Genomic DNA, 27,929 nt, shown 5'->3' on the forward strand with positions numbered 1-27,929 from the left:
CTCCGTTGGTGAAGCATCCGCCTTCAGCTCAGGTCACGACCCCAGAGTCCTGGGATCGAGCCCCACATCGGGCTCCCTGCTCAGCGGGGAGCCTGCTTCTCCCTCTGCTGCCTCTCCCCCTGCTTCTACACTTACACTCTTTCTCTCTGATAAATAAATAAAATATTTTTTTTAAAAAGTGTTCCAAAATACTCATTTTCCTGCTCTATTTTTTCTATCAGTTGAATAGTCTTCTAAAACAGCATCATTGAGTATCCATTCTCAATGCCTTTTAAACTATATTAGAAACATGTAATTGCTCTCTCAACCACATCACATGAAGGCAGGCTGGTCACAAAAAAAGCAACACGCAAATCCCAATAGGGCACTGCCCCCCCTAAGGAGCTCCGAGTGCTTTAGGTACACGAAATAACTAATCCCCGTTACACTCTTGAGTTGCCACCAGAAGGGATTTTAAAGGCAAGGAAAACACCTTGTGATGCAAAACAAGACCAGGCAACCCCGCTTGGACGCTGATCTCCACACTTTTACCTGCCAACAGACGACAAATCCTGGGGCACATGACAAGGTAAATGGGAAACATCCAGAATACAAGGAATACCCAAAACCACCACAGCTCTCACTGGGTTCAAATTTGGGACAAAAATGAAGACTCCAGACTCTACAGAGCCACAATCTGCAAAGGTGAGAAAGAAAAGGAAACAGTATCAGGATCTGACCCAAACCACCAGGCAAGAATTTTTGTTTCCATAAATGAACATATCCAGCAGGGTCATTCACTCAAGTCCCCATTTCCCAAGGCAGCAGAAAGCTGAGGGAGCTACGCAGGGCCAGAACCTAGCAAGGGAGTGGGTCTCAGCCTCTCTGCAAAGACCTTCCTCTCCTCGTGGGGCACATCACTGCCTCTCCAACCTGTTGCATCCCCCACTGACACAGATGACAAACTCCAAGGCCGGACCACAGGCCCCATCCCCCCTCCTAATGTGCCTCCTACCTTCCTACCTGGTGGCTCCCAACTCCTACAGAATTTTCCTGACTCTGCTTCCCACACTCTGATTTTTTTCTTTTTAAGATTTTATTTATTTATTTGACAGAGAGACAGCCAGCGAGAGAGGGAACACAAGCAGGGGGAGTGGGAGAGGAAGAAGCAGGCTCCCAGCGGAGGGGCCTGATGCGGGGCTCGATCCCAGAACGCCGGGATCACGCCCTGAGCCGAAGGCAGATGCTTAATGACTGCGCCACCCAGGCGCCCCCCCACACTCTGATTATTAGGTGATTGTGGGCCACAGTCCTAATCCTCTTTGCCAACAATAGTGAAGGAGAAAGAACGAAGAGGTGGCAGGAAGTGATGTGTGAAGGCAGGCAGGAACCAGAGTGTCGCCACAAGTATAAACTGCATCTTGTGAGCAGTCACACACTTTGGGTGAGGCTAGGACTCACCTCTCCCTCTCTCCCTGCAACTCAACGTCCCCACACTCTTCTTGGTCTTCTTCCCAACTCAGTCCCCAGGGCACTATTTTAAAACAAGGCCACTTCCTCCTTGCCTGCTTCTTATCCCATGCACCCTGGTCGAACCCTTCTGGCCCTCTCCACCATGGAGTGCAAGAGCTAATCTTATCGCTCAGCCTCAGCTCCTACCTCTCTGTGGGAACTCCCACTTGAACCTATCGCCCCGAACTTCTCATAATCAAGTGGCACATACAACTTTTCATGACATTTCAACCATGTCAACTTTCACTGCAAAGTCAGTTATTTTGAAAAAGGCCAATGCCAGAATCAGTAAATGTAGTTTTATAATCTAAATCTTAGATATCACACGACCCAGTGAAAACTGTTCATTTCTATTTTCTAAAGAGTATCATTCATTTTGTTAAGGTGAGGACAAAATTATTTAATCTACTTCAAACTGCACTGGAGGATGAACTTTCTAACTCCCAAACTTGTGGTTTCTTTTTTTTTTTTTTTTTTAAAGATTTTATTTATTTATGTGACAGAGAGACAGCCAGCGAGAGAGGGAACACAGCAGGGGGAGTGGGAGAGGAAGAAGCAGGCTCCCAGCGGAGGAGCCTGATGTGGGACTCCATCCCGGAACGCCAGGATCACGCCCCGATCCGAAGGCAGACGCTTTAAAGACTGCGCTACCCAGGCGCCCCTTATTTATTTATTTTTAAGAGAGAGAGAGCACAAGTAGGGGAAGCGGCAGGCAAAGAGAGAGGGAGAAGCAGGCTCCCCGCTGAGGCAGGGAACCCAATGTGGGACTCGATCCCAGAACCCTGAGATCATGACCTGAGCCAAAGGCAGAGGCTCAACCAACTGAGACACCCAGGTGTCCCATCAAATTTGTGGTTTCAATATCAAACCCCTGTGCTGGCCAAAATGAAGGAGGACAGGAAGGGTGCCATTCCTATGTATGTACCCTACATTCATTGCATCTCACTGGATCTAGGGAGGGAATGGACCAGACATGCTTTACCAAAAAAAAGAATATTCAACCAGGTCAAGGGTAAATATGAAACATTCCGAAGTCTGACTTAGAACTACCTTTTGTAGATGCCTGAGCACCTGGTGTTCCTCTACTACTCCATCTGCCCTCTAGGACCTCCCCACCTTGCTTTCAGGGCAAGGACTCATCTTGTCCACCCTACAACTGCTTATTCCTCTTATTCTGCATTCAAGAGTCCTGAATACAGGTCGTGCTCAATAAAGATGAATGCACTGGCGAGAACTTGGCTCCCCATTTGTCTGCAAACTCTCTAGGGGGGGGACAAGGACCACATGTTCTATTTCTCTGAACCCCACAAATTTCACATAACAGGCGCAGATGCCATCCCTTACCCAAAACCCAAGGCCCAATGTGTCCCAGAATCCAGAACTGCTCAGACTTTAGGGAGAAAGCAAAGCACACGGTCATTGTGTCCTGGAAGCACACACTTGTGAACACTCACGCAGGAGGGAGACCATAGGGAGACCAGGCAAAGCCAGCACTTTTGCCAAATAAGTTCACCAAAGACTTACAAAAAGACTTTTCATCGTTTGGGGAGTCTACAAGCTTTGAAAGTTGAGCTAAGGAAAGATAGCCTCAGGCCCGAGAAATTCCAAGGTGCTCAGAGCCCCGCCCACTCAGGAGCTCACACCAGAGAGCCGCCTTCTCTAGGGGCGCCATCGCGCTGGAAGCCTCCCCTCCGCTCGGACTCCATTCGATTTTTTAAAAAGCCAAGGAAATGCTATTTAATCTCACAAAGACAGCCTTTCCAATAATTCTGCAGCTACGAAATCCTGACATATATTGTTGCCAAAACAACAGAGTAAAAATTTTAAGAGAAAAGAGAAGGAATGCTAAGTATCTGGCATGAGAATATACTTATCACCAGGACACTTCAACTTGTCATAAAAGAAACAGTGATCCCCACCCCCTTCAGAGGAGCCAGAAAGGAAACAGGGAAGAATACACAGGTATTTCCTCGAAGCAGTAACCACCAACCTTGGCAGAAAAATTCAACCTGGATCAAAGACTTCCTTCCTCCTCCAGCACAGTGGTGCGTCCCTCCCTTTGCGCTCCGTCACACACTTCCTAAATCCGTTTCTAAAGAATATAAGTTATGCAGAAGAGCACAAAAGAAAAAATGCAAGAAGAGCATTTTTTCAAAAAGTCAGCATTCTTTAAATGTCCAGGCAAGACTAAAATGAACATTAATTTTTTTAAGAACTTGAAAAGTTAAAAAGCAGACTGACAAACTCTGATTCTGACCTTTACTATTACTCAGGAAAATCAAGTACCAGCTTTACGTTTAATTTCCTACACTGACACTTAAGCTGAACTTAAATTTTTATGTTCAGTTTCTCCATGTCCAATTTATGACTCATAACAAATGGAATTTTATGAACAAATACGTGTTTTAAACTTCAGTCATGCTAAAATGTAAAGCAAAGGGATGTCCAATTTCAACAAAGTTAACAGAAACGGAAAGGACAAAGTTTTGTGACCAACACAATGAGCAGAGCACTGATACCTACTCTACTAGCTTATCACTGCACCTGCAGCCAAATTGCATGCTTTCTCCAAGAACATGGGAAATTTGTTTTTTGCCAAATAGCTAATTACATCTCTCCTCTTGTTTCCCTTCATTTGAGTGAGTGCCTGGAAGGATTAAATAAAATGCCTCCAAGCACAATGGAAGTGTCTTAACTCATCTGCACAGGCCCAGCCCCTGGGACCTCGTGCATGGAGGAATAAATGGCAATTTCCTGCCCACTGGCAACATGACTGGTCTCACAAGAATGAACACCTAGACCTATCACTTCTCTTTCATTGCAGTCTTGATTACTTTGCAGTCAATTCCGAGTCTGACAACATTTTCAGCAGTGTTTTATATTCTCAACACTGATGTAGTGCTGACATGTCAATGGCAATGCATAAAGACATGCATTAATTAAGTTATATAAGACTGCCAATAAAGCACACATGTAAACAAAAGTTCCAAAATAACTGAAGAGCAAATAACTATTATTTTCCCAATTTCAGCAGTTCTTTCATTTTCTTTAAATTCATCACTTGAGGGACGCCTGGGCGCCTCAGTCGGTTGAGGGTCTGACTGTTGGTTTCGGCTCAGGTCACGTCAGCACCGCGCTGGGTGTGGAGCCTGCTTGAGATTCTCCCTCTCCCTCTTCCCGTCACCCCTCCTGCTTGTGTGTGCACGTGCATGCACACGAGCACACGCATGTGCGTGCGTGCTCTCTCTCTCAGATAAATAAAATTTTTTTTAAAAAATCCATCGCTTGGATATGATAACAATTAATGCAACAGCCTGGATAGACCTCAAGGGGATTGTGCGGAGTGAGAAAAGGCAATCTTGACAAGTCACATACCGTACAATCCCATTCACACAACATCCTTGAGATGTTATGTAGAGACAGCGAACAGACTAGTAACTAGGGGTGGGTAGATGGGCCATACGGGGTAACACAAGGGGGCTTTGTGACGAAACTCTGTACCTTGATTAATTGGATTACACAAAGCTACATGTGATAAAAGTACAAAGACCTACATACACGCACACACACCAGTGTTAGGCAAAACTGATAAAATGTGAATACGCCCTGTGGAATGTACCAATGTCAGTTTCCTGGTGTTGAAATTGTACTGTTATGCAAGAAATCCCCCTTTGAAGAGGTGGGGTGAAAGGTGCTGAGACCTCCCTGTCCATTTCTCTGCAACTTCTTACGAGTCTGTATTTATTTCAAAACAAAGAATTATTTAAAAAATGGGACTAAATAAAAGGATTAGGATTTTTTAAATACCAAGTTAAAAAAAGAAAGAAACAGTTCACTAACTCCCACACACTGAACTCACATTAGCCAAATTCAGTGGGCCTGGGTTGAAGTTAATCAAAAAGGATCAAGTTAATTTTATGAGGCACTGAATTACTTTGCTACCTGAGCCACAAAAACTACAGGCTTGAGGAAGACCTCATGTCAGGAGCACCTTATCAAATCCTGGAGCAAATTCGCTGTTGCCTGTGCTAAGAGGAGTAACATTCCCAGCCAGTCATCTGAAGTGAACAACTTACAGGAAGGGGCAAAGAGATGCAGAGCCCACTCTTGAAGGCCTTAAAGAGGGAAATTTAAGAAACTAGTTCAGGAAGGTAAAAGACAGCTGCAATTTTAGAGTTGAACTTTAGTGATACTCTACCTCAAAATCCACCCCTCTCCATCAGCTGAGAAACCTGAAGCTCAGTGGCCACCGGCTTTGGGTCGTGAAGCAAGTGAGAGGCAGTCAGGGTCCAGACCCTTGCTGCCAGCTCAGTGCCCTCCCTACACAGAGCCTGGCTACATCCATCACACTCACAAGAAACTATCAAGCACACAAAATCAGAGGTGGGCAGGGAAAAGGGGACGCAGGGACCCCTCTCCCTGCCCCACAGGGGTTAAGATCAGACCAGCTCTGGCCAGAGTTAGCTTTCTGACCCCATCTGCAGCCAGAGCCCACAGGTGCTTAGAACGTTAATTCCCTGCTGCTCCACGCACATCTTGGCCCCCTACCTGCAGTGCCCTCTAGACAAAATCATCTTCTACCGAAGTCCTCTCCGGCTCACTCGTCTATTCATTTACTGGGCACATGTCTCATGCCAGACTCTGTGCAAGCAGCAGAGGAGTGACATGACAAACAAGACAGACGTGGTGCCCACCTCACGGGGCTTACAGTGTAGTGGGGGCACAGCACCACAAACCCACGACACTGCTCTGAAGGAGAAGTGCAGCACTATGACTGACAAAACAAAGGGTAGGGACACAGCGAGGTCAGAAAGGTGTTTCTGAGCAAGGGGCCCTAATAAACAGAGACCTGACCCCAAGAAGGATGAGGCACCCCTTCCTCCTTAAGCTCCTTCGGGGGAGAGACTGTCTTTTTTGTTGGTGTGTATCAGTGGCCCTCAACCAGAGAAAACTTTGCCTAATAGGGCATGTCTGGACGTATTTTTTTGGTTGTCACAACAGAGGCGTCTAGTTGTATAGACAGGGATGCTGCTATCCACCACCGCTGGACAGCTCCATACAACAAATGATTGGCCCCCATCTCAACAGTGTGAGGGTGGAAAAAGTCTGCTCTACCGTCAGTCAACAAGTATCTGCCAAGTCCTCGGTACATGGCAGGCACCTACCTTCCACTCGAATGCAAACCTAGCACAGGACACATGTCTAACAAGCAGGTGACTGGCTGTCCAAGAAAATGGGTTTCAATCTCAATGTCTTTCTTGCCCACTGCATTTTCCTTCCAAAATGGAAGGACTGACATCACTCCTAATTTGAGGCTGCTAACCCTTCAGCCAAGGGTTCCCCTGCAGTAGTAGCAAACACTTAGCATTCTGATTATGAGTGTTACAGTCTTGCAAATCACATTAAATAGCAAAGGAAGGAAAAGAAAAAGAATACTGCCTACTTGTAAAAGCTCCGATCTGAGAGTGTTATCACATGGATTTCTCAGTTTCTCGCACAACGAGGGAGAGGGACAGAAGATCTAAGCTTCCACGGTCTGGGGGAGAACCAGGCTGGCATTCAGGTCCTCTAGTCTAAGGAGGTGAGGGGTTCAAGGGAAGGCTCAACACAACAGCATCTACCAGCAGGTGACGTTACATTCTTCAAAATATACATTAAACTTCAGGTAATAAAAATCAGTCAACTAACTATCTGGTGGATAACAAAAAATAAAATAAAACGCACCAGATGGGAAACTGGTTTTGTGTTTAATTTCTTTAATAAAATAAAAAGGACATTCTCTGAACACTGTAGCTTCTCTACAGACCAAAGCCAGTTATTGGTGGACCAGTGGTGCCCCCACCAGCCTCCTGGCCTGACTCCCTTCTGGTGTGGATTTTTTCCACTGTGAGGGGACACCCATGTCCCTGAGAATGCACACAGCAGCCAGAGCAGCCACGCCAAAGCCATCCCACCCTCTACTGCCCCGGTGTCTGGATTCCCTTGGGGAATGAGTCATTTTAGTCAGGACGTAATAAGCCACCAGAACCCGGGCAGAGCTGCTTCCCAGGCAAGACACTGTTTCGCTGTTCCCACTCCCAAAGTGAAAATCCATCCTATTTTGGAAAACGCTGGGTTAAATGCTCCATTACTAGAAAGACGAGCAGACTGCTCGAGATGACATCATGCTGGGGGGGGGGGGTCTTCGCCGGAACCCGGTCGACGATGCCACAGCCCTCCACACGGGTGGAGAACACCGCCCGCCCTGCACTCTGCACCCTGCACCCCGCAACCCTTGCCCCACTGCTCCCTGACCCGCAGGACCCAGTCCGAGCCCCCGACCCTGGCTCCCAGAGGCCTGAGTGCCCCTCACCCACCCTGCAGGTCCCTGCGCCCCCTGACCTCTGCCCTCTGAGTCCGCACCCAGACCCCCGCCCGGCACCCCCACACCCCAAGCCTACGTCCCCGGACCCCCGCCCTCTAGGTCCCCAACCGGGACCCTCGCACCCCCTGCCTGAACCCCTGCCCTCTGGGTCCGCACCCCGAACCTACGCCCCCGAGACCCCCACCCCGCACTCCGGCCTGCACCCCTGAACCCCCGCCGTCTAGGTCCGCACCCGGGACCCCGCCCCGCGCCCCCTGACCCCTGCCCTCCGGGTCTGCACCCGGGACCCCGCCCCGCACGCCCGCACCCCGGGCCTGAATCCCTGGACCGCCGCCCCCAGGTCCGCACCGGGATCCCCGCCGCGCGCCCCCGCCCCTCGCAGGCCGGGTCCCCCGCCGCGGCCACTCACAGTTGCGGATGTCGGAGATGAAGACCGCCAGACCCCGCATCCCGTCCCCCTTCGACACGGCCGGCATCTTCGGGCCCCGGGGAGCGGCCTGGGCTGGCGGGCCCGGAGGAGGAGCGGGGAGCGGATCGCTGCCGCCTCTGGAACCGTCTCAGCCGGAGCCGCCTCAGGCTCAGAGCGCCGCTTTCAGGGCCGCCGCCGCCGCGCGCGCGCACGCACACACGCTCGCTGTCACGTGCACGCGCACGCTCGCTCGCGGGGCGGGGACGAGCACGTCGAGCGCCGGCGCGTACAGGCAGACGCGAGGACGCCCCCTGCAGGCACACGCGCCTGCCGGGCCGCCGTGGGACCCTTGCGTTCGCGTCCCCGAGCTCCCCACGACCCTGCCCAGCCTCTCCCCCCACGGCCTTGACCCAGCCCAGGTTCTGGAGTAGCTTGCTGCCCACTGTGGGGGGCCCTGAGGGTCTGCTGCACATCACCCGCTGTCCAGAGCCACCAGACCCTTCCTTAACAAAGAGGGGCATTGAGGCCTGAAGAGAAAGGACTGTCACCCCCCACCTCAGGACAGCACCAGCTGACCACACTTCGATCCCTCAATGCCCAACCAGGGCCCTTTGCCGTTATGCCCACTGCCCGTATGAGTCAACCTCCTGGGTGCACAGCAAAGGCCTTGGCAGGGCAGGGACACCCCCCCCCCCAGGGAGTCTGTTCTGAGAGCAGGTGGCCCTGCTGAGCTCGCCTTTGTGAAGCCAGATGGCTTTGAAAAGGAAGCTTCCTCCTTATGCGGAGATGGGGTTATCTGCCCCCCCTCCCCTGTACCTGGTACTGGCCCAGACCCACAAAAGAGACCTCGTCCCACCCTGGCTCACTTCCTCAGCTCCCAGCAAGAGGTCAGGCCAGGCTGGACCCTGGCCAGGAGGAGGAAGGGGCGGAGCCCCTCCCACAAACCAGGCATCCCACCCAGGCTCCAGGCCTCCAAGACCCCCTGGGGGAAACCGGAACTGTGGAGGCTGGAATCCTTATAAAGCAGCAATTTCACCATCTTCTCAGACCTTCTGAAGGGCTGGGCCAGCAGAGGGCTTCCTGGAGGAGGGGAGATCCCCAGGGAACACATCCCCAGGCCTACAGAAAACCCTACCATGGCCAAGCCAGGGGACTCAGACAAGCAGACCCTGACTCACCCCCAGCAGCCACTCACAGGACGGGACAATGCGCAAAGGCTGCAGGGGCCCATGTGGGGCACGGACAGAGTGCCAGCTCAGCCCAAGGTGGAGGGCTGCTCTGAGGAGGGGCTTGGAGCTGGACAGACATCCCACCCCCTTTCAGGGCTGATTCTGAGCCTCCCAAGCCTCCTGGCATTCCCCAAAGTATGTGTGTGCTTGCGGAGGGGATCCCAGAGCCTGATGAGATACACAGGCAACCATGAGAAACACCCCACACTTTCTGCCAGCTCCCACACCTCGTCAGACACACAAGCCCTCAGGTCATTATTATAGTCAGACTTCGGGCCTGAGTCCACTCAGCCCTCCCTAACCACGGTCTCTCCTCAGCAAGGGATAGTCCAGCTTTATGAGTATGAAGTGCTTGGAAACTGTTTCATTTCTTAAGTTGTGTGAATTGGACATCTGTCACATTTTAGCCACTTGTGGTCACAACTGTGTTTCCAGGGGCAAGGGTAGAGCTGAGAGTCTCTTTCCAGCATCCCTGGCCGCTGGGAAGTAAGAACACAAGCCCACCACTGGCATCATGAAGGAGAAAACAAGAGCTGGGGAGCCCAGAGCCTACAGCATGGCCACAGTGTCTGGGGGCATCCTGCAGCATTAGGTGGCTGTCCTGCCTCCTTCCCAGACCTGAGCCTGCCCAGCCCTCCGGTCACTTTTGCAAGTGATGTTTCCCATAATCTCTGGAGTGGGTTGCAGACAATGACCCGTCCAGAAAATTGGGGTTGGTGGCCTGGTCCAGACATAGCTAGAGGCCCTGAGCAGGGTACAGGGACAGATATGGGGCAGTCCTGGGCATCTGGTTGCCAGGAATGACATGCTTGGGGAAGGCCAGGCTCTGGGAACCAAGCATGTCCGCTGCCACAGACAACAGCTGAGCATAAGGAATTCAAGAACTCTGTGGAAGGCTGGTGTTTTGAATGAAACAGACCAACTAGAGAGGGAAAGTAATGGGCTCAAACACCTGACTGCTCTTCTTGAGGTGGCAGGAAGCTGCCCATGTCTGGGGAGCTCATTTTTTACAGCCATCAAGCTGAGCCCAAAGCCACACAGCTGGATTTGGGTTGTTGCAAAACAAACACAGAAGTTGAACCTACGACCTCCCCAAATTTGTGGGAGAGCAGGAGCGCTGGTGTGGCACATGTAGTGTCCAGAGAACTGGACTGGAGTAAATGGCATAAGCTGGGGACCCCCGCCCCTCCTTGCCAAAAGCCCCCCTGCCAGCCTCCACAGCCCCTCTCCCCTCATTGGATGAAGTTGTCCCCGCCCTTGAAGATGCTCTAATGACATCCCTTGAAGGAGTTACTTTGTAAGAGAAAAGTCTGTTTCCCTCAAAGCCCCCTGGCCGGCCCCCACCCCTTGAGACCTGGGAGAGTCAGGTCCCCAACATAAAGCCGCACACCTATGGGGAAGGCTTAGCCACCAGGAGAACAGAGAACCACGGGAAGTTAGGTTTATGCCAGCAGAACTCTGCAGAACGTGTGTGGGATGAATTCTGAGAGAGTGGACCTGTCCCATGGGGCACCCAGTGATCTGGGTCAGCTGAGCCCACGTGAGCAGCCGACAGCCTGAAAGCTACACTCTGGGGGCCCATGTTAAAACAGGGTTGAGATGCCAGAAATTCTGGGTTATAACCCGGGGAAAGTAATGCAGACATGTCTTCTCTCCCAGTTCTACAAGCTAGAAGTCAAGGTGTGGGCCCGGCTGGTGCCTCCTGATTCCGTGGACGAGGATCTTCTCCCTGTGTCTCCTCACAAGGCTTTCCCTCTGTGCTCCTCTTTCTTTCTCTGTCCTAATTTCCCCTTTGCACAAGGACACCAGTCACGCTGAATAAGGGGTCTGCCCTACACCGGTATGAACTCAATTACATGGGAAGTGACCCAAGTGAGGTCACATTCCGAGGGACTCCAACATGTGAACTTTTAGGGGACATGGTTCGCCCCATAACAGATGGTAATGTGAGCACATGTAAGGGCAGGATTTTGAGTCTGTGCCCCCTTTCCCATCCTTGCTGCTTGGAACATGGTTTTGATAGCTGGAGCTCCATCTCAGATGGTGACAATGGTCCCTCCACTCGCCACTGCGCCAGTCCTCAAACCTCCCGTGTTTACGTTACCGCCACCGTGACTGGGGGCTCTGCTGCATCCAACCAAATCAAGATCCTAGTTAACAGCTATCCCCACGCCTGAGGGCTCGGTGTCATTGAAGTTTCTGGGGCTGTAGAGGCCTGAGGCTTGTCTAGATGCCAGCCATCCTGCCCTCCCGTGTGTCTTCAAGACCACCTCACCTCCACTCCCCGGGGAGCTCAAAGGGCTCAAGGAGCATTGTCAATCATCAGTAAACAGCCACAGGAGCCATGCCGCTGGTGACACCAACCAGGCGACGGGGTGAAGGAGACATCTATGAAAATCCAGCTGTCCCGACAGGATGCTGCCAGATCAGGCTTCCTGTTCCCCCCCAGAGTAGGAATCCATGACCTTCAGTTTCCCTAAGTTACCTGTGGAAAAACACACCCTTTGACCTTTTTTTTTTTTTTTTTAAGATTTATTTGTTTATTTTAGAGACCGAGAGAGATGCACAAGTGGGAGGGGCAGGGAGAGGGAGAGAGAATCTCAAGCAGCCCCAACTCTCCTTGAGCACAGAGCTTGACACGGGGCTTGAACTCATGACCCTGACACCATGACCTGAGCTGGAACCGAGAGTTGGATGCCCAACTGACTGAGCCACGCAGGCTCCCCACCCTGTGACTTTAAAGGCCAAACCAGCCATGCCAGCAGCCAGCCAGCTGTCTATCACCACATGGTGTTGGGCGTTTTGTGGCAAGGGCATCCATCCAGGCCAATATTCACCCAGCAAGTGTGAGCCGATGGAGTATATGTCCATGCTAAGATCGGTCTGGGAAAAGCAGCATCAGGAAAGAAAACATGCCCCCAGCATCAGTTCAGGCCTTCCTGCGATACCGCATTAGGGTTCTGGGCAGCTGTAACAAACGACCACAAACCAGAGCCTTAAAACAAGAGAAATGGATTCTCTCCCAGCTGTGGAATCCAGAAGTCAAAGATGAAGGGGTCAGTTAGCAGAGGGTCCCCCTGGAGGCTCTGGGGGAGACTCTGTCCTTGCCTCTCTTCTAGCTATTGGTGGCTGCCGGCATCCTTGGCTCAGGGCTATGTAACCCCAACTGTGCCACCGTCATCTGGAGGTCTCCTCCCCTGTGTCTGTGTGTCTCAAATCTCCCTCTTTTCTCTTAGGAGCATTCCCATCACTGGATTTGAGGCTAACCCTAAATCCAAGATGATCTCATCCTAAGATCCTTAATCACATCTTCAGAGACCCTATTTCCAAACAAGGTCACCTTCACTAGTTCTGGGCTTTGGGATGTGGACAACTTTCTGGGGTCCACCATTTGCCCCCCTGCCCCACCAAAAAATTCTGCCCGTTTGATTTCATCAGACACACCTTGCCCCTCCCTCTGGTACAGGGGCATTTTAAGATTGGTTGTAGGGATGATGAGAGGCATAAAACCAAGCACTGATGCCACAAACCACACAGTCCTATGCAGGGCCACCCACCCATTGCGGACACCTGCCTTGGGGTCTATTACCTGCCTTGTCTCTGATTGGACACCTACACACCTGAGGCACATGATACCCAGCTCACAGCCCCCACCCTGGCCAAGGCCAGATGGGCTGGCAGGGGCTCACTCGTGAGACACAGACAGAAAATCTGCTGTGCTGGCTCCAGAGCTAAATCTGAAAGCTTCCACTGCACGTGAGTATGCCCCACTCCTTCCTTCTTGCTCTTTGCTTATTCCAGCACCCAGGGAGGATGTCTCCATCCATGAGCAGGGGAGGGCTCAGCAGCAGGAAATCCTGACATGTGTCCCTCTTCCTGGGCTTCCGGCCTCATAACAGGAATGTTTTGAGGTTCAGGAGTGGTAGTACACAGTCAGTGATAGTGGCCTGGGCCCTGCCCTTGGGGCAACCGCTGGCTGAGACCTCCCCCAGTTAAAATAGGATGAGTCACGGGTTGCCCCTGCTGGGAAGAGCTTGTCTTGTGCTGACTTGGCAAATGAGGAGAGGCCCAGGGCCACTTGCAAGATGAGGACACCCCGCCCTCACCCCACCCTCACCACACCCCAGGAACATACAAGCCTGGCCCCCAGAAGTCCAACAGCCACCAGGCACCTCCAACAACCAGGTGCAAGTACTCTTGGTGTGTGTAATGAGCTCCCCATAGTTACTTAGGGACTTTTTTTTTTTTTTTTTTAAGTAATCTCTACGCCCGACATGGGGCTTGAACTCATGACCCTGAGAACAAGAGCCATTTGTTCTGCGGACTGAGTCAGTCAAGTACCTCACTTAGGGACAATTTTGAAGTTGTCCCAGAGGGGGCAGCCTCAGGTTAGGGATGCACAGCTGGCCAAGTGCACTTGGGGTGGGGTGCTCTGGCTCAGAAGAAGAGGATGGGGAGTCAGAAGATGAGGGGTCATCAGTTGGCTCTGGCTCTGAGGGGAGTCAGAAGATGGGGGGGTCATTCAGTTGGCAGCAGGAGGGCTTGTTTCTGCAGTCCCCCTTGCTCCACGTGGGCATATATCTGCCCTCTTCTGTCCTCCTGTTCCCACTACAGACAAGGAGGAGGACAATGTGAGGGTGGGCCAGACCTGGGCTTGAAATTCAGAGCCTGAACCACTGCCTGGGTACCCTACACCCAGCCCAGGTAGGGTGGGCTGCCTCAAAGGCAAGAGGGCCAGGAATGGAGCCTGGGCACTGGGTTTAGGGACTGGGCAAGGGGGTTATACTCCAATTAACATTAAATTTAAATAATTAGGATTTGATTTATTGAAGTTACAAATTCAAAACTGAACTTTTAAACCCGTTAAGTTCAGTTTCATAAACACTGTTATTCCCTTTATAAGCCTAGCAGATTTATGGTTATTTTCCAGGGGCCTCTCAAAATATTTGGTCTATCTACAAATTTAGCACATTAAGCATTTTCAACATTTCAAACTGAATTTATAAATTCAATTCTCTTATTTTCTTTTTAAGTGCTTTGGCTTGTCTGAATTGACAACTAAATCTTGGGTGCTTCAAGAATTCATATATTCGGGGGTGCCTGGGTGGCTCAGTCGTTAAGCATCTGCCTTCAGCTCAGGGCGTGATCCCAGAGTCCTGGGATCAAGCCCTGCGTTGGGCTCCCTGATCTGCTGGGAGGCTGCTTCTTCCTCTCCCACTCCCCCTGCTTGTGTTCCCTCTCTCGCTGGCTGTCTCTCTCTCTGACAAATAAATAAATAAAATCTTAAAAAAAAAAAAAAAGAATGCGTATATTCAATAGATTAAAATTTTGAATGTGGTGAACCCCAAGTAGTCTCAAATGTTCCTGAAACATGAAATACCAAACGCGTTCAGGTTTCACTTACTCTGTAGGCACTAACACTCTGGTTCTGATTCTCTTAGACCATTCTACACGTCACACTAAACCTTACTGTGGCTGAAAGTTGTGTACCCATTTGAAAAAGTCAGTTTTCCATCCAAGTTCTAGGGCCGTTTGGCATCCACCAGCGGGGAGCCTGACACCCCAGAACCCTACCCAGTGGGGTTTTGCACTGCCCCTCCTTCCTGCCTGCTCTTGGGTTTTGGGCAATGCTGGCTCAGAGTGAACCCCGAGTGGACTTTGCCGTTCTTCAGCTCGGAAGACCTCTGAACTCAACAGGAGCTCATTTAGTCACTGAATGACGACTGCATGCCTTTCTCACTAGACCTTTGATACTGCTGGGGTCTCCTTAGCATTCCTAGGACTGAGCAGCTACCTGGGCACCTAGCAGAGCTGACTGGGGTCCTCTCCAGAGCTCTGCTTGACCTGGAGTCACTACCCCAAGGGTCAGGCCTCAGGGCTGAGCTGGGTGCCAGGAACACAGAGCTGCCAGTGACAGTCGGCACACACAGCAGGCTCCGGCCCTCTCTGGGAAGACTGTGGAGGGTCAGCTGGCAGGAATTATGGGGAAGAGAAAGAAGGAAACATGACTAGGAAGAGAGAGAACGAAGTTCAGTTCAGAAAGACGCCTCCCAAGTAGCAGAAATGGGGAAACAAGCCAGGCAGCGTGTCCTGGGGCTGGAGGGGCAGCGACGGGGTGGGGACGGCTGTGTGGTTTTCTGCAGGAAACTGCTGGGAGCAGCTAGGGATGGCGGGGGGGGGGGGGGGGGTTGTCTGTCAGCTTGCATCAAGTGTAAAATGCCTTGTGATGAAAATTGCTGGCCACGTTGTGTTCAGTCCCAACGGTGCCCACTCCTCTTGCCTGCCCTGAGATGGAGGAGTTCTGTTTGCCTTGCGGGGGGGGGGGGGGGCTCCAGCTTGTGAGAGCTGCAATTTGGTGCCGCAGATCCATGAGGCAGGACAGAGAGCCCTGGGTCTCATCTACGCGGGGTTTTCGATGTCCAGGGGCCACACGGACGTTGCCTGAGGCGCAGAACTGAACCGCGCTTACTCAGGGACGTGTGCGAGAGGTCGGGGAGGGCCAGGATGGAGGGTGGCCACCAGAGGGGAAGGAGGGGCGCCGGGAGAGGCGACTCCCGATGGTCACCGCGTGGTCGCCTCGCGGCACGGCTGGGGCCCCAGCCTCCCAAGGAGCGCCAGCCCCGACCCCTACCCTCGCTCTCTGCCCCCGGCCCTGCACCAGCCCCTGCCTCTACCGCGGTCCCTTCCCCTGACCCCCTCCCCTTGCCCCTAACCCGGCCCTGTCCTGAGCCCCCTGCCCTCTGTCCCCTGCTCCCTGCCCCGCGCGAGAACCTGCCCCTGACCCCGCCCCCAGCCCCGCCTCACACCGGTGCCTGCCCTCTGCCCCTGTTCGGCCCCGCCCCCGGCTTCGGCCCCGCCCTTACCCCAGCGTGCCCTGCGCGGCGGCGGCGGCGCTCCAGCGTTCTGGGGCGGGACTTCCGGCGGCGCCTGAGAGCGTCTTCCGGCCGCGCGTGAGGGTGGTCCGGCCGGCCTCCGGGACATGAAGGTGAGCCCCGCAGTGGCCGGCCGGGGTGGCGTCCGCGCCCCGCGTCTCGGCGCCTGCTCCTCCTCCTCCTCGCACGGCCTCAGTTCGGCGCCGCGAAGTGGGCTTGCGGGGGACGCGTGTGAGAGCAGGAGGCGCGGCGCGAGGGAGCGCGAATGTGAGAGTGCGAGTGTGAGCGTGTAGGGCTGGTGTGAGAGAGCGGGTGTGAGCGTGTGGGGCCTGTGAGAGAGCGTGTGTGAGCGTGTGGGGCTGGTGTGAGAGAGCGGGTGCGAGCGTGTGGGGCCTGTGAGAGAGCGGGTGCGAGCGTGTGGGGCTGGTGTGAGAGAGCGGGTGTGAGCGTGGGGGGCCTGTGAGAGAGCGGGTGCGAGCGTGTGGGGCTGGTGTGAGAGAGCGGGTGTGAGCGTGGGGGGCCTGTGAGAGAGCGGGTGTGAGCGTGTGGGGCTGGTGTGAGAGAGCGGGTGCGAGCGTGTGGGGCCTGTGAGAGAGCGGGTGCGAGCGTGTGGGGCTGGTGTGAGAGAGCGGGTGTGAGCGTGGGGGGCCTGTGAGAGAGCGGGTGTGAGCGTGTGGGGCTGGTGTGAGAGAGCGGGTGTGAGCGTGGGGGGCCTGTGAGAGAGCGGGTGTGAGCGTGTGGGGCTGGTGTGAGAGAGCGGGTGTGAGCGTGTGGGGCTGGTGTGAGAGAGCGGGTGTGAGCGTGGGGGGCTGGTGTGAGAGAGCGGGTGTGAGCGTGTGGGGCTGGTGTGAGAGAGCAGGTGCGAGCGTGTGGGGCTGGTGTGAGAGAGCGGGTGCGAGCGTGTGGGGCTGGTGTGAGAGAGCAGGTGTGAGCGTGTGGCTCTGGTGTGAGAGAGCGGGTGTGAGCGTGTGGGGCTGGTGTGAGAGAGCAGGTGCGAGCGTGTGGGGCTGGTGTGAGAGAGCGGGTGCGAGCGTGTGGGGCTGGTGTGAGAGAGCGGGTGCGAGCGTGTGGCTCTGGTGTGAGAGAGCGGGTGTGAGCGTGTGGGGCTGGTGTGAGAGAGCGGGTGTGAGCGTGGGGGGCTGGTGTGAGAGCAGGTGCGAGCGTGTGGGGCTGGTGTGAGAGAGCGGGTGCGAGCGTGTGGGGCTGGTGTGAGAGAGCAGGTGTGAGCGTGTGGGGCCTGTGAGAGAGCGGGTGTGAGCATGTGGGGCCTGTGAGAGAGCGGGTGTGAGCGTGTGGCTCTGGTGTGAGAGAGCGGGTGCGAGCGTGTGGGGCTGGTGTGAGAGAGCAGGTGCGAGCATGTGGCTCTGGTGTGAGAGAGCAGGTGTGAGCGTGTGGGGCCTGTGAGAGAGCGGGTGTGAGCGTGTGGCTCTGGTGTGAGAGAGCGGGTGTGAGCGTGTGGGGCTGGTGTGAGAGAGCGGGTGCGAGCGTGTGGGGCTGGTGTGAGAGAGCGGGTGTGAGCGTGTGGGGCTGGTGTGAGAGAGCGGGTGCGAGCGTGTGGGGCTGGTGTGTGAGAGCGGGTGCGAGCGTGTGGGGCTGGTGTGAGAGCAGGTGCGAGCGTGTGGGGCTGGTGTGAGAGAGCGGGTGCGAGCGTGTGGGGCTGGTGTGAGAGAGCAGGTGCGAGCGTGTAGGGCTGGTGTGAGAGAGCGGGTGCGAGCGTGTGGGGCCTTTGAGAGAGCGGGTGTGAGCGTGTGGGGCTGGTGCGAGAGAGCGGGTGCAAGCGTGTGGGGCTGGTGCGAGAGAGCGGGTGCGAGCGTGGGGGGCTGGTGTGAGAGAGCGGGTGCAAGCGTGTGGGGCTGGTGCGAGAGAGCGGGTGCGAGCGTGGGGGGCTGGTGTGAGAGAGCGGGTGTGAGCGTGGGGGGCTGGTGTGAGAGAGCGGGTGCGAGCGTGGGGGGCTGGTGTGAGAGAGCGGGTGCGAGCGTGGGGGGCTGGTGTGAGAGAGCGGGTGCAAGCGTGTGGGGCTGGTGCGAGAGAGCGGGTGCGAGCGTGGGGGGCTGGTGTGAGAGAGCGGGTGTGAGCGTGGGGGGCCTGTGAGAGAGCGGGTGTGAGCGTGGGGTCTGGTGTGAGAGAGCGGGTGTGAGCGTGGGGGGCTGGTGCGAGAGAGCGGGTGTGAGCGTGGGGGGCTGGTGTGAGAGAGCGGGTGTGAGCGTGGGGGGCCTGTGAGAGAGCGGGTGTGAGCGTGGGGGGCTGGTGTGAGAGAGCGGGTGTGAGCGTGGGGGGCCTGTGAGAGAGCGGGTGCGAGCGTGTGGGGCTGGTGTGAGAGAGCGGGTGTGAGCGTGGGGGGCCTGTGAGAGAGCGGGTGCGAGCGTGGGGGGCTGGTGTGAGAGAGCGGGTGTGAGCGTGGGGGGCCTGTGAGAGAGCGGGTGTGAGCGTGGGGTCTGGTGTGAGAGAGCGGGTGTGAGCGTGGGGGGCTGGTGCGAGAGAGCGGGTGTGAGCGTGGGGGGCTGGTGTGAGAGAGCGGGTGTGAGCGTGGGGGGCCTGTGAGAGAGCGGGTGTGAGCGTGGGGGGCTGGTGTGAGAGAGCGGGTGTGAGCGTGGGGGGCCTGTGAGAGAGCGGGTGCGAGCGTGTGGGGCTGGTGTGAGAGAGCGGGTGAGCGTGGGGGGCCTGTGAGAGAACTGGTGTGAGAGTGGAAGTGTGAGAGCCAGTTTGTGCAAGACAGTGTGGGAGTAAGAATAAGCACTTGAGTGAAGACAATGAGGGTGACAGCACACTGTGTGTGACTGAGGTTGGTGTGAGCAGGTGGATGAGACAGAGAGACCCTGTCCCCAGAGGCCAAGCCAGAATGCGGGGCAGGTGGCTCCGTGTTCATTTGGGGTACACTAGGCCGGATCCCTCCTCATTCGGCCTTGTGCTTTGAAAGCTCTAGACTTTCCACACTGGAGGGTGATTTGTCGGCTCCTCGCTTCCCACAGAGCTAGGGGACAAATGGGTTGGTGGCAAAAATGGATCTTGAGCCATCTGTGGCGTCCTGTGTCCATCACTCTGTTGACTTAGTGTAGCACCGTGGCCAAGCACTGCAGCTTCTTCACCTCTGAGCGGGATCTAGTCCACTTCCTGTGTCCCAGGGCCTGACGTGTAGCACGTGGTCAATAAATGTCACCAGGGCTGTGCTTGTCCTGCCTCTCACACTGCCTTCACTTCCCAGAGTGCACTCACCCCTCACCTAGGAATGCACTTGGCTCCAAGATTTGTGCTGAAAGGCAAGAATGTGTGTGACTGACTATTACACTTGATGCGGGAACAGCCGTACTCTGTTAACCAGAAAGTTGACTCACGGTCCAGCAGCGTGTTGGTGACACACTCAGGGCACATTGGTTAGCATTTCTCAAACTGCATATTACTGAATAGTGAGACCAATTTGACGGGTAAAAATCAATTTCCTTTTTTTTTTTTTTTTTAAGATTCATCCATTTTGGGAGTGAGCAGGCAAGCACATGTGGGGGGAGGGGCAGAGGGAGAGTCGCAGACACGCCGCTGAGCAGGGAGACTCGATCCCACGACCCTGATGACATCACGACCTGAGCCCAAAGCAAGAGTTGGATGCTCAACCCACTGAGCCACCCAGGTGGCCCTAAAAATCAGTTTCTTAAAAATGAAATAGGAAAATTGTCAGTGTATCACAGAGCATGGTTAGCTCTGATAAGCGGCTTTCAGTGGACTCATAAAATGCGTATGCACATGTGGCACATGCACACATGTACTGGGCTATGACACATTTACTGTGGGTCTCAAAAAACATTTGAAAGTTACTGCTGTGACTTGCTGTCCTTTGGTCAACACACTTGAAACCATCCTCCCACGAGCTTGGAGCCCCTGGAATAGTGGGCCTCTCAGTTGTTAGAGCAGATTGGAGACCCCTGCCTCCCAGGGCCCCTCTGGGTGACCACAGACATGAAGTGGTCACTATACACCACACTCTGCAGGGCCCGTGCTGCCTAAAGGAGGTTATTGGTGTGTGTGGAAAAAACTGACATGAGAGCAGGGGCTCTGCAGAGTACGTGGGAGAATTTGCCCACAGGCCTTGGGTAGGATGGCTGGGCCCACCACATAGCAGGGAGCTGTGGGAGGTGCCAGACAAGGGCTTTCCTGCTGCCCAAGCACGCCACATATCACGGCAGCTCACACACTGTGTCCTCATCACCACGTATCAGGCATTCGGTCTGGAGAGTTCATGGCCAGCCAGGGAGTAACCCAGCACTCATGAGCAGCCTGCTCCTGATACCATCGCACTCCATCCTGGCGCTTGCCACTGGCAGAGTCAGTGGCAGTGCCAGTCCAGGCCTTGAGCTCAGTCTGGCTCTCTCCAATGCTCCCTTCACTGTGTACAGAGCCTGGCGGGGTCCATCTCCCTTCCCCCAGACAAGCCACATCTCTACCCTTTCCTCTTTCTTCCTTCCCTATAATGTGAAATCATAGGTCAAGGGACGGGTGAGCCATAGGTCGAGGGGTTTCTGGGTGGGTGGGCAGCAGGTGGGGCAGCAGGCCATGGACAGCAGGTGAGAAGGCTACTGGGGCACACCCCAGGCCACTGTGGATTGCTTGAGGACCTCCCTCCCGCTTGGTTTCTCATACCTTCCATCCTCTGTAACCCAGACCTCCACCCTGGAGCTGAGGAGGAGACTGAGGTCATGGAGTGGAACCGGAGGGCTGGAGTCAAAGGTCGGGGTGCCTGGCAGAGTGGGCCCTCCGTCTCACTCCATGTGGCTCCTGCCAGCAGGTGCGGTTGTCCCTGCTTGCACAGCTGTCCTCTTGGCTCTGCAGCCCCTCGTGCGAACATGTTTGTTCAGGTGTCTTTCTGGCTTCTTGGTGGCCAGGCTTCCTGGAGTTAGTCCCTCATAGCTTGGCAGCCACGATCTCAGCCTAACCAGGTGAGTTCTGTGCCACCTGCCCTCTGTTGTGACTGAGGGAGCCCAATCAGAGCTGTGGTCACAAGATGGGAGGGGGCAGGGACTGTTTGCCAAAAAGTGTCAGGAGAGGGCCTGCTGGGGAGGGGAGGGCACAGAGGATGGCAGTCTGGGCCTGGGTCTTTGTATCCCTCCTCACAGTCCCTTCAGAGTTGCCTTTGCAGCTTTGTCCCTTCTGTCCTCCTGTGAAGCCCTTGGGCCAGCCTTTTGTGCCTCCCTGCCTCATGGGGAGGGACCTCCAGGACGCCTCACCCCAGGCTTTATTCTCCCACGGCCTCGCGCAGGTATGCTGTGAGTGTATCAGGAGACTCAGTCTGCAGGCTTGCTGCCGAGGGCAGCTGCCCTGGGAAGTGACAGCCCAAAGCTGTGCAACCCGTGCTGCTCTGTGAAGGGAAGTGGCTGGAGAGGAAGGTTTTGGACGAGGTACAAACAGGCTCCTGGCCAGGAGGTCAACAGAGTGGAAGGGATGAAGGGGTGAGCACTGCTGAGGGTCTGACTCCATCAGCACCTGACAGGGCCTACCCTGCCTGGCTGGGGCTCTAGTGACCCCATAGCCAGAGGAAAGGCCACATGCCTGCCTGTTGGGCAGGAGGCTAGGTTGCCCCCCCACCCTGGGACCTGTGGGGTCTCCTCTGGCTCTGCCACCAAGTGGCTCCTTATCTGGTCTGGAGGGGGCAGTCCACCGGGGCCGTGAGTCTGTGGACCAACACACTTGCACACCTTAAAGCCTCATTAAGGACTAGAGCCAGCCTGGGCCTGCTTGTTACTTGGCTACCCAGAGAGTGAAAGCAAGGAGGCAGAATTGCTGGGGGAGAGGGGGTGGGGGCAGAACCTAAAAGAGACCTGCAGGCTCATAATAGTCCAGTGCGGGAAAGCCAGAAAATAGAGCTAAAGCCAAGAATACAGAATGATCAGCAGTCCAGATAGCCTCCTCATTTACTTTTTAGCATCGCCCTTGATGTAGTTTTCTCTGTAGGTGTGTATACACATAGGAATTCTTCAATAAAGCTGGGGTCCTTTTGCATGTGCGCATTTTGTAGCATTTGCACTGACCAGTGCACGGTGAGCATGTAGCGCCTGTCCATACTCCAGCGTACCGAAGTGTGCGTCATTCTGTTTAAACGGTGCTGTGATGAACCTTCTCCTGCGTTCTCCACATAAGTGCAGAAGTCCCCCAAAGTGTGATTTGTGAAGGGAAACGTGTTGGAAAGTATATTTATGACTAGATTGTTATACACAAGATTTTCACAAATTGAATTCCCAGGAACAACTCGTGAGAATGGTTGCTGCCCCAGGTCCACGCCATCAGCATCGTACTCTTCAGTCCTCACCAATGCTGCGTGTCTACTCCTTTAATTGCTGGTGAAGCTGAGGTGCTATTTCTGGGGCTTAAGGCACCTCTGTGTATTACAGGGGATCTCTGTGTATTCCAGGGCGTCTCTGCCTATTCCAGGAGATCTCTGCGTATTCCAGGGCATCTCTGCCTATTCCAGGGGATCTCTGCGTATTCCAGGGCATCTCTGTGTATTCCGGGGAATCTCTGTATATTCCAGGGCGTCTCTGCCTATTCCAGGAGATCTCGGCATATTCCAGGGGATCTCTGCGTATTCCAGAGCGCCTCTGTGTATTCCAGGGCGCCTCTGTGTATTCCAGGTGATCTCTGTATATTCCAGGGCGTCTCTGCCTATTCCAGGAGATCTCGGCGTATTCCAGGGGATCTCTGCATATTCCAGAGCGCCTCTGTGTATTCCAGGGTGTCTCTGCGTATTCCAGGGCGTCTCTGAATATTCCAGGGGATCTCTGTGTATTCCGGGGGATCTCTGCGTATTCCAGGGGATCTATGTGTATTCCAGAGCGTCTCTGCGTATTCCAGGGGATCTCTTCGTATTCCAGGGTGTCTCTGCGTATTCCAGGGTGTTTCTGCGTATTCCAGGGGATCTCTGCATATTCCAGGATACCTCTGCGTATGTCAGGGGATCTCTGTGTATTCCAGGGGATCTCTGCATATTCCGGGGCATCTCTGCGTATTTCAGGGGATCTCTGCCTATTCCAGGGCATCTCTGTGTACTCCAGGCTATCTCTGCGTATTTCAGAGTATCTCTTTGTATTCCAGGGGATCTCTGCATATTCCAGGGCACCTCTGCGTGTTCCAGGGGATCTGTGTGTATTCCAGGATGTCTGTGTGTATTCTGGGGGATCTCTGTGTATTCCAGGGGATCTCTGCATATTCCAGGGGATCTCTGTGTATTCCAGGGCATCTCTGTGTATTCCAGGGCGTCTCTGCGTATTCCAGGAGATCTCTGCACATTCCACGGCACCTGTGCATATTTCAGGGGATCTCTGTGTATTCCAGGGGATCTCTGTGTATTCCATGGCGCTTCTGCGTATTCCAGGGGATCTCTGCATATTCCAGGGCATCTCTGTGTATTCCAGGGGATCTCCGTATATTGCAGGGCGTCTCTGCATATTCCGGGGGATCTCTGTATATTCTGGGGGATCTCTGTGTATTCTGGGGTGTCTCTGTGTATTCCAGGGGATCTCTGTGTATTCCAGGGCGCTTCTGCGTATTCCAGGGGATCTCTGCATATTCCAGGGCATCTCTGTGTATTCCAGGGGATCTCCGTATATTCCAGGGTGTCTCTGCATATTCCAGGGGATCTCTGTGTATTCCGGGGTGTCTCTGTGTACTCCAGGGCATCTCCGTGTATTACAGGCATCTCTGTATCTTGGGCGTGTATAACATGGGATACTTCTGCATTATGGCATATCTCTATGTTACAATGTGTCTGTATTACACAGTATCTCTATTATGGGGTATCTATTATGGGGTATGCCTGGCTGGCTTTACAGGGTATCTGTGATAGCCTGTCTGTATGGGGCACCTGTGTGTTACAGAGTTTGGGGTTTTGTGTACTAAGAGGTATGACTACACCTCTTCATTTCCTGTATTTTTGTAGTGGGGCATTTTTTTTTTTTACTGGAGCCTCTTATTCTTGATTCGTAAGAGTTCTTTGCTCATTATGAATAGATAATGGGTAGGAATGCTTTGTGAAGTACGTTCTAATTATTTTTTTTCTGGTTTAGTATTTCTTTAAATTTGCTTTTCTGTTTCCTAAATGAAAGTGTCACGTTTCCTTTTTTTTTTTTAAGATTTTATTTCTTTGACAGAGCACAAGCAGGGGAAGCGGCAAGCAGAGGGAGAGGTAGAATTAGGCTCCCCAACCGCACCCCCTCCCCCCCCAAGCAGGGAGCCCGATGCTGGGCTCAATCCCAGGACCTGAGATCAGATCAGATCATGACCTGAGCCAAAGGTAGCCACTTAACCAACTGAGCCACCCAGGCGCCCCTTAAGTGTCACATTTCTTTCTTTTTTTAAGATTTTATTTATTTATGTATGTATATATTTATTTGAGAGAGAGAGAGCAGAGCAAGAGAGAGAGCGTGCACAAGTGGGGATGAGGAGCAGAGGGAGAGGGACAAGCAGACTCCCCACTGAGCAGGGAGCCCAACATGGGCTCAGTCCCAGAACCCCAAGACCATGAACTGAGCCAAAGGCAGATGCTTCACCGACTGAACCGCCCAGGCGCCCCTAAAGTGTCACATTTCTAGATAATAAATTCCATTGGCGTGTTCTTCCCTGACCTCCACACTGCTGACGTACTTGGAAGGGCTTTCTCTGCCCTGAGTTTACAGAAGCAGGCACCTGTATTTTCTTCTAGTCCTTTCCATGGCACTGCTGTATTACACTTAAGCCCTCCAGTAGCCTGGGTTTTTTTGGGTTGTTGGGGGCAGCCACCATTTTCCTAGATGGCACCCGTAGACAGGGCAGCCCTGAGCTGGGGGGGAAGGCTTTCCGACTAGCAGCAAGGAGGCCCTTTCCGGGCATCTGAGGAACGAGGGGCCCAGCAGTGCTGGAGACTGGGCCGGCCGCTAGGGCTGGCCCAGGGTAGGGCTCTGTCCTGGGTCCAGTGCCCAGGCCAGTGCCATGAGGACCCAGGCCCTAGGAGGTGCTCCATTTGGCAGAGGGGACACCCTACACTGCTGGGGGTCATGTGTGCTCTGCTCTCTGTACAGCCCCCTGGCCCCCGCGGTTGGACCGCACTGTGATACTCCCACCATGAGGACGCTGCTCAGCACGCTCTGGCTCGCTCTGGCCTGCAGCTCCGTTCACACTACTCTGTCAAAGTCCGATGCCAAAAAGGCCGCCTCCAAGACGCTGCTGGAGAAGGTAGGGATGTTGTGGGAACTGGCCTCTTCCCGCCCCCTGGAGTCACGTGTTGTGGCCTGTGATGCAGCGCTCTGTGGTACTGCCCAGGGCTGTAGCCGATGGCCTGAGAGGGAACAGCTTCTGGCGATGGGGCTGAGGGTGTGCCCACCCCCACTGGCCCCGATTTTGGCCCTCACCCCACCTCTGCTTCTTCCCATGGCCACACTCTTGTCCTGCCTTGTGGAGTTCTATGATATTTGCAGGGGTCGAGTGGATCAGAGAAGAGACATGCCATGCCTTTATGCCGTTTTTCTGGGATGGAAGAGTGAGTCCTCAGGGACTGTCAGCTCCTCAAGGGTGGGCCTTTCCCTGTGGTCTCTGGTGAGTGGCACCATGTTGATCCCAGGACACAGTGCCTGGCTGATCTGAGGGCCATTGCTGTTCCTCGGGGTCCCGCGTCCTGCCTGTGGACGGCAGGCCCTGACCACTTTGTCCTGTTGCTGTTATTTCAGACTCAGTTTTCAGAGAAGCCTGTGCAAGACCGGGGTCTGGTGGTGACGGACCTTAGGGCTGAGGATGTGGTCCTGGAGCATCGTAGCTATTGCTCAGCGAAGGCCCGGGAGAAGCACTTTGCTGGGGACGTCCTGGGCTACGTCACTCCAGTAAGCCAGGCCCTGGGGCGGATAGGGAGGTCCCAAGGGCAAGGCCGCCCCTGGAGTCCTCACCTCCCGGGGCTGCGGCTGTGTAGGTCCCCAGGGAGAGAGCCCTCCCAAAGAAGTGACAGCCATCCCAAGGGTTTTCTGGGGTCTTGTCCTGCATGGCACAGGTGGTCCTGTGGTGTCTCGGTCTAGAGGTGGCTCTAGGACCCTCTGTCCCCGGCTCCAAGTGTGCTTACCTGTTCTCCATTTTCTGCCAGTGGAACAGCCATGGCTACGATGTTGCAAAGGTCTTCGGGGGCAAGTTCACGCAGATCTCGCCCGTGTGGCTGCAGCTGAAGCGGCGGGGTCGGGAGATGTTTGAGGTCACAGGCCTTCACGACGTGGACCAAGGTTCTCATGTTGCTGCCCATCTGTGCCCGTCCTGAGGGCCCAGAAGGGTGTGAGTGCATGACTGCATGCATGTGAGTGTGAGGGTGCAACTCTGGGAGTTTGTGTGTAGCTGAGTGTGTGTGCACAAGTGTGAGACTGTCTGCCATTGGCCCAAACCCTGTCCCCCTTGGCAGTTTGTACACAGGGTCCAGAGAGGAGGTGTCCAGAGGGCCTGGCTGTCTTGGCAGCCACCTCTGTGAGCACACACCCAAGTTCACATAGCTGTCCCCCTTTTGGGTTTGGAAAGAGAGCGTGTTAGCTAGTTGTGGTGTTCTGAGACCTGAAGCCATCCCTCAGTGCTGGGAGCACAGTGTCAGAGGCCACAGGTTGGGCAGCACTGGGATCTGGCCCTCAGGCACCCTTTAGCTCCAAGAAACACTCCTAGCCCCCTTGGAGGCCACTTTTCTCTAGATGCGGCCAATGCCACCACTTTGTCCCTAGTGGCCCAGAGGTCTCACCTGCCCTGGCTGCTCTGCGGGGGGGGGGGGGGGCCGAGAAGGAAGAGGAAGACAGGGCTGGACCCACAGATTCCCTCCTGCTGCCTCCCCTCCGCACTTCATTGCAGGAGCCCCAATGTTTCCTTCCTTGGGGGTGAGCTGGGTCCCTGCATTGACTGTCCTCTCCCGTCCCACAGGGTGGATGCGGGCAGTCAGAAAGCAGGCCAAGGGCTTACGTATAGGTAAGTCCAGTGGGCCTGGGCTGTCAGGGCACCCAGCCCTTAAGCCACATGTGTGAGGTGGAGGCCCTGGCAGGACCAGGCTGAGAGTGATGCCAGCCCTACCCTGCCCAGTCCTGGAGCTCCCCGCTGGCAAGGGTGTTCCCAAAGTACAGCAGGATTAGCAGGGTCTGGGGATTGGAGCGAGCGAACAGGTGACAGCGGACAGGAGCCACGGGGGCTGGGGCCAGGTGGGGACTGATCAAGGTGGAAGACGTCCAGCAGGAGCCAGGCAGTGGTGGGCTGGCAGAGCTGGGGTCTGGGCACTCGGAAACTTGGTGTGTGAGGGGGAAAAGAGGTCGGCGTTACCCGATGCCGCTCCCTGGCCAGGCCATGTGGGTGCTCAGCTGTGTGGTCACTCTGCTGTGGTGGCCAAGGGGTGCCCTGAGGGTGGGCCAAGTACGGAGGGGTCACAGTCCCCATGTGGGTCTATTCCCCAAGTGCCCCGACTCCTATTTGAGGACTGGACTCATGAGGACTTCCGGAATGTCTTGGACAGCGAGGACGAGATAGAAGAGCTTGGCAAGACCATGGTCCAGGTGGCCAAGGTGAGGCCTGGCACTGCATGGGGTCAGCACGGGTTGCCCTAGGCT

At 54.7% G+C, this 27,929-nt stretch overlaps 2 protein-coding genes across 8 annotated transcripts in view; one reads left to right on the forward strand and one right to left on the reverse strand.

Annotated features, from left to right (window-relative positions):
* The window catches only part of AP2A2 (adaptor related protein complex 2 subunit alpha 2), an 84,364-nt gene extending 75,890 nt beyond the window's left edge, over positions 1–8,474 (reverse strand). For 3 of the 6 annotated variants that reach the window (XM_087855158.1, XM_087855157.1, XM_087855155.1), the window contains exon 1: positions 8,265–8,474. In XM_087855158.1, the coding sequence (XP_087711284.1) occupies positions 8,265–8,331 (67 nt within the window). In that variant the 5' untranslated portion in view covers positions 8,332–8,474. Of the gene's footprint in view, positions 1–531; positions 677–8,264 lie in introns of all 6 variants that reach the window. The other 3 variants (XM_087855159.1, XM_087855160.1, XM_087855156.1) reach the window with 2 other exon arrangements.
* A 7,882-nt stretch (positions 8,475–16,356) lies between these two features.
* The window catches only part of CHID1 (chitinase domain containing 1), a 28,536-nt gene continuing 16,963 nt past the window's right edge, over positions 16,357–27,929 (forward strand). The window contains exons 1-7 of one of the 2 annotated variants that reach the window (XM_045770768.2): positions 16,357–16,478; positions 25,401–25,554; positions 25,797–25,914; positions 26,046–26,195; positions 26,450–26,582; positions 27,256–27,300; positions 27,778–27,884. In XM_045770768.2, coding sequence (XP_045626724.1) covers positions 25,517–25,554; positions 25,797–25,914; positions 26,046–26,195; positions 26,450–26,582; positions 27,256–27,300; positions 27,778–27,884 — 591 coding nt within the window. In that variant the 5' untranslated portion in view covers positions 16,357–16,478; positions 25,401–25,516. The remainder of the gene's footprint in view (positions 16,479–25,400; positions 25,555–25,796; positions 25,915–26,045; positions 26,196–26,449; positions 26,583–27,255; positions 27,301–27,777; positions 27,885–27,929) is intronic. The other variant, XM_045770769.2, reaches the window with a different exon arrangement.

This window comes from Ursus americanus, chromosome 24 (genome assembly GCF_024610735.1).
Source record: "Ursus americanus isolate L20-20 chromosome 24, mUrsAme1.1.p, whole genome shotgun sequence".
NCBI lineage: Eukaryota > Metazoa > Chordata > Mammalia > Carnivora > Ursidae > Ursus > Ursus americanus.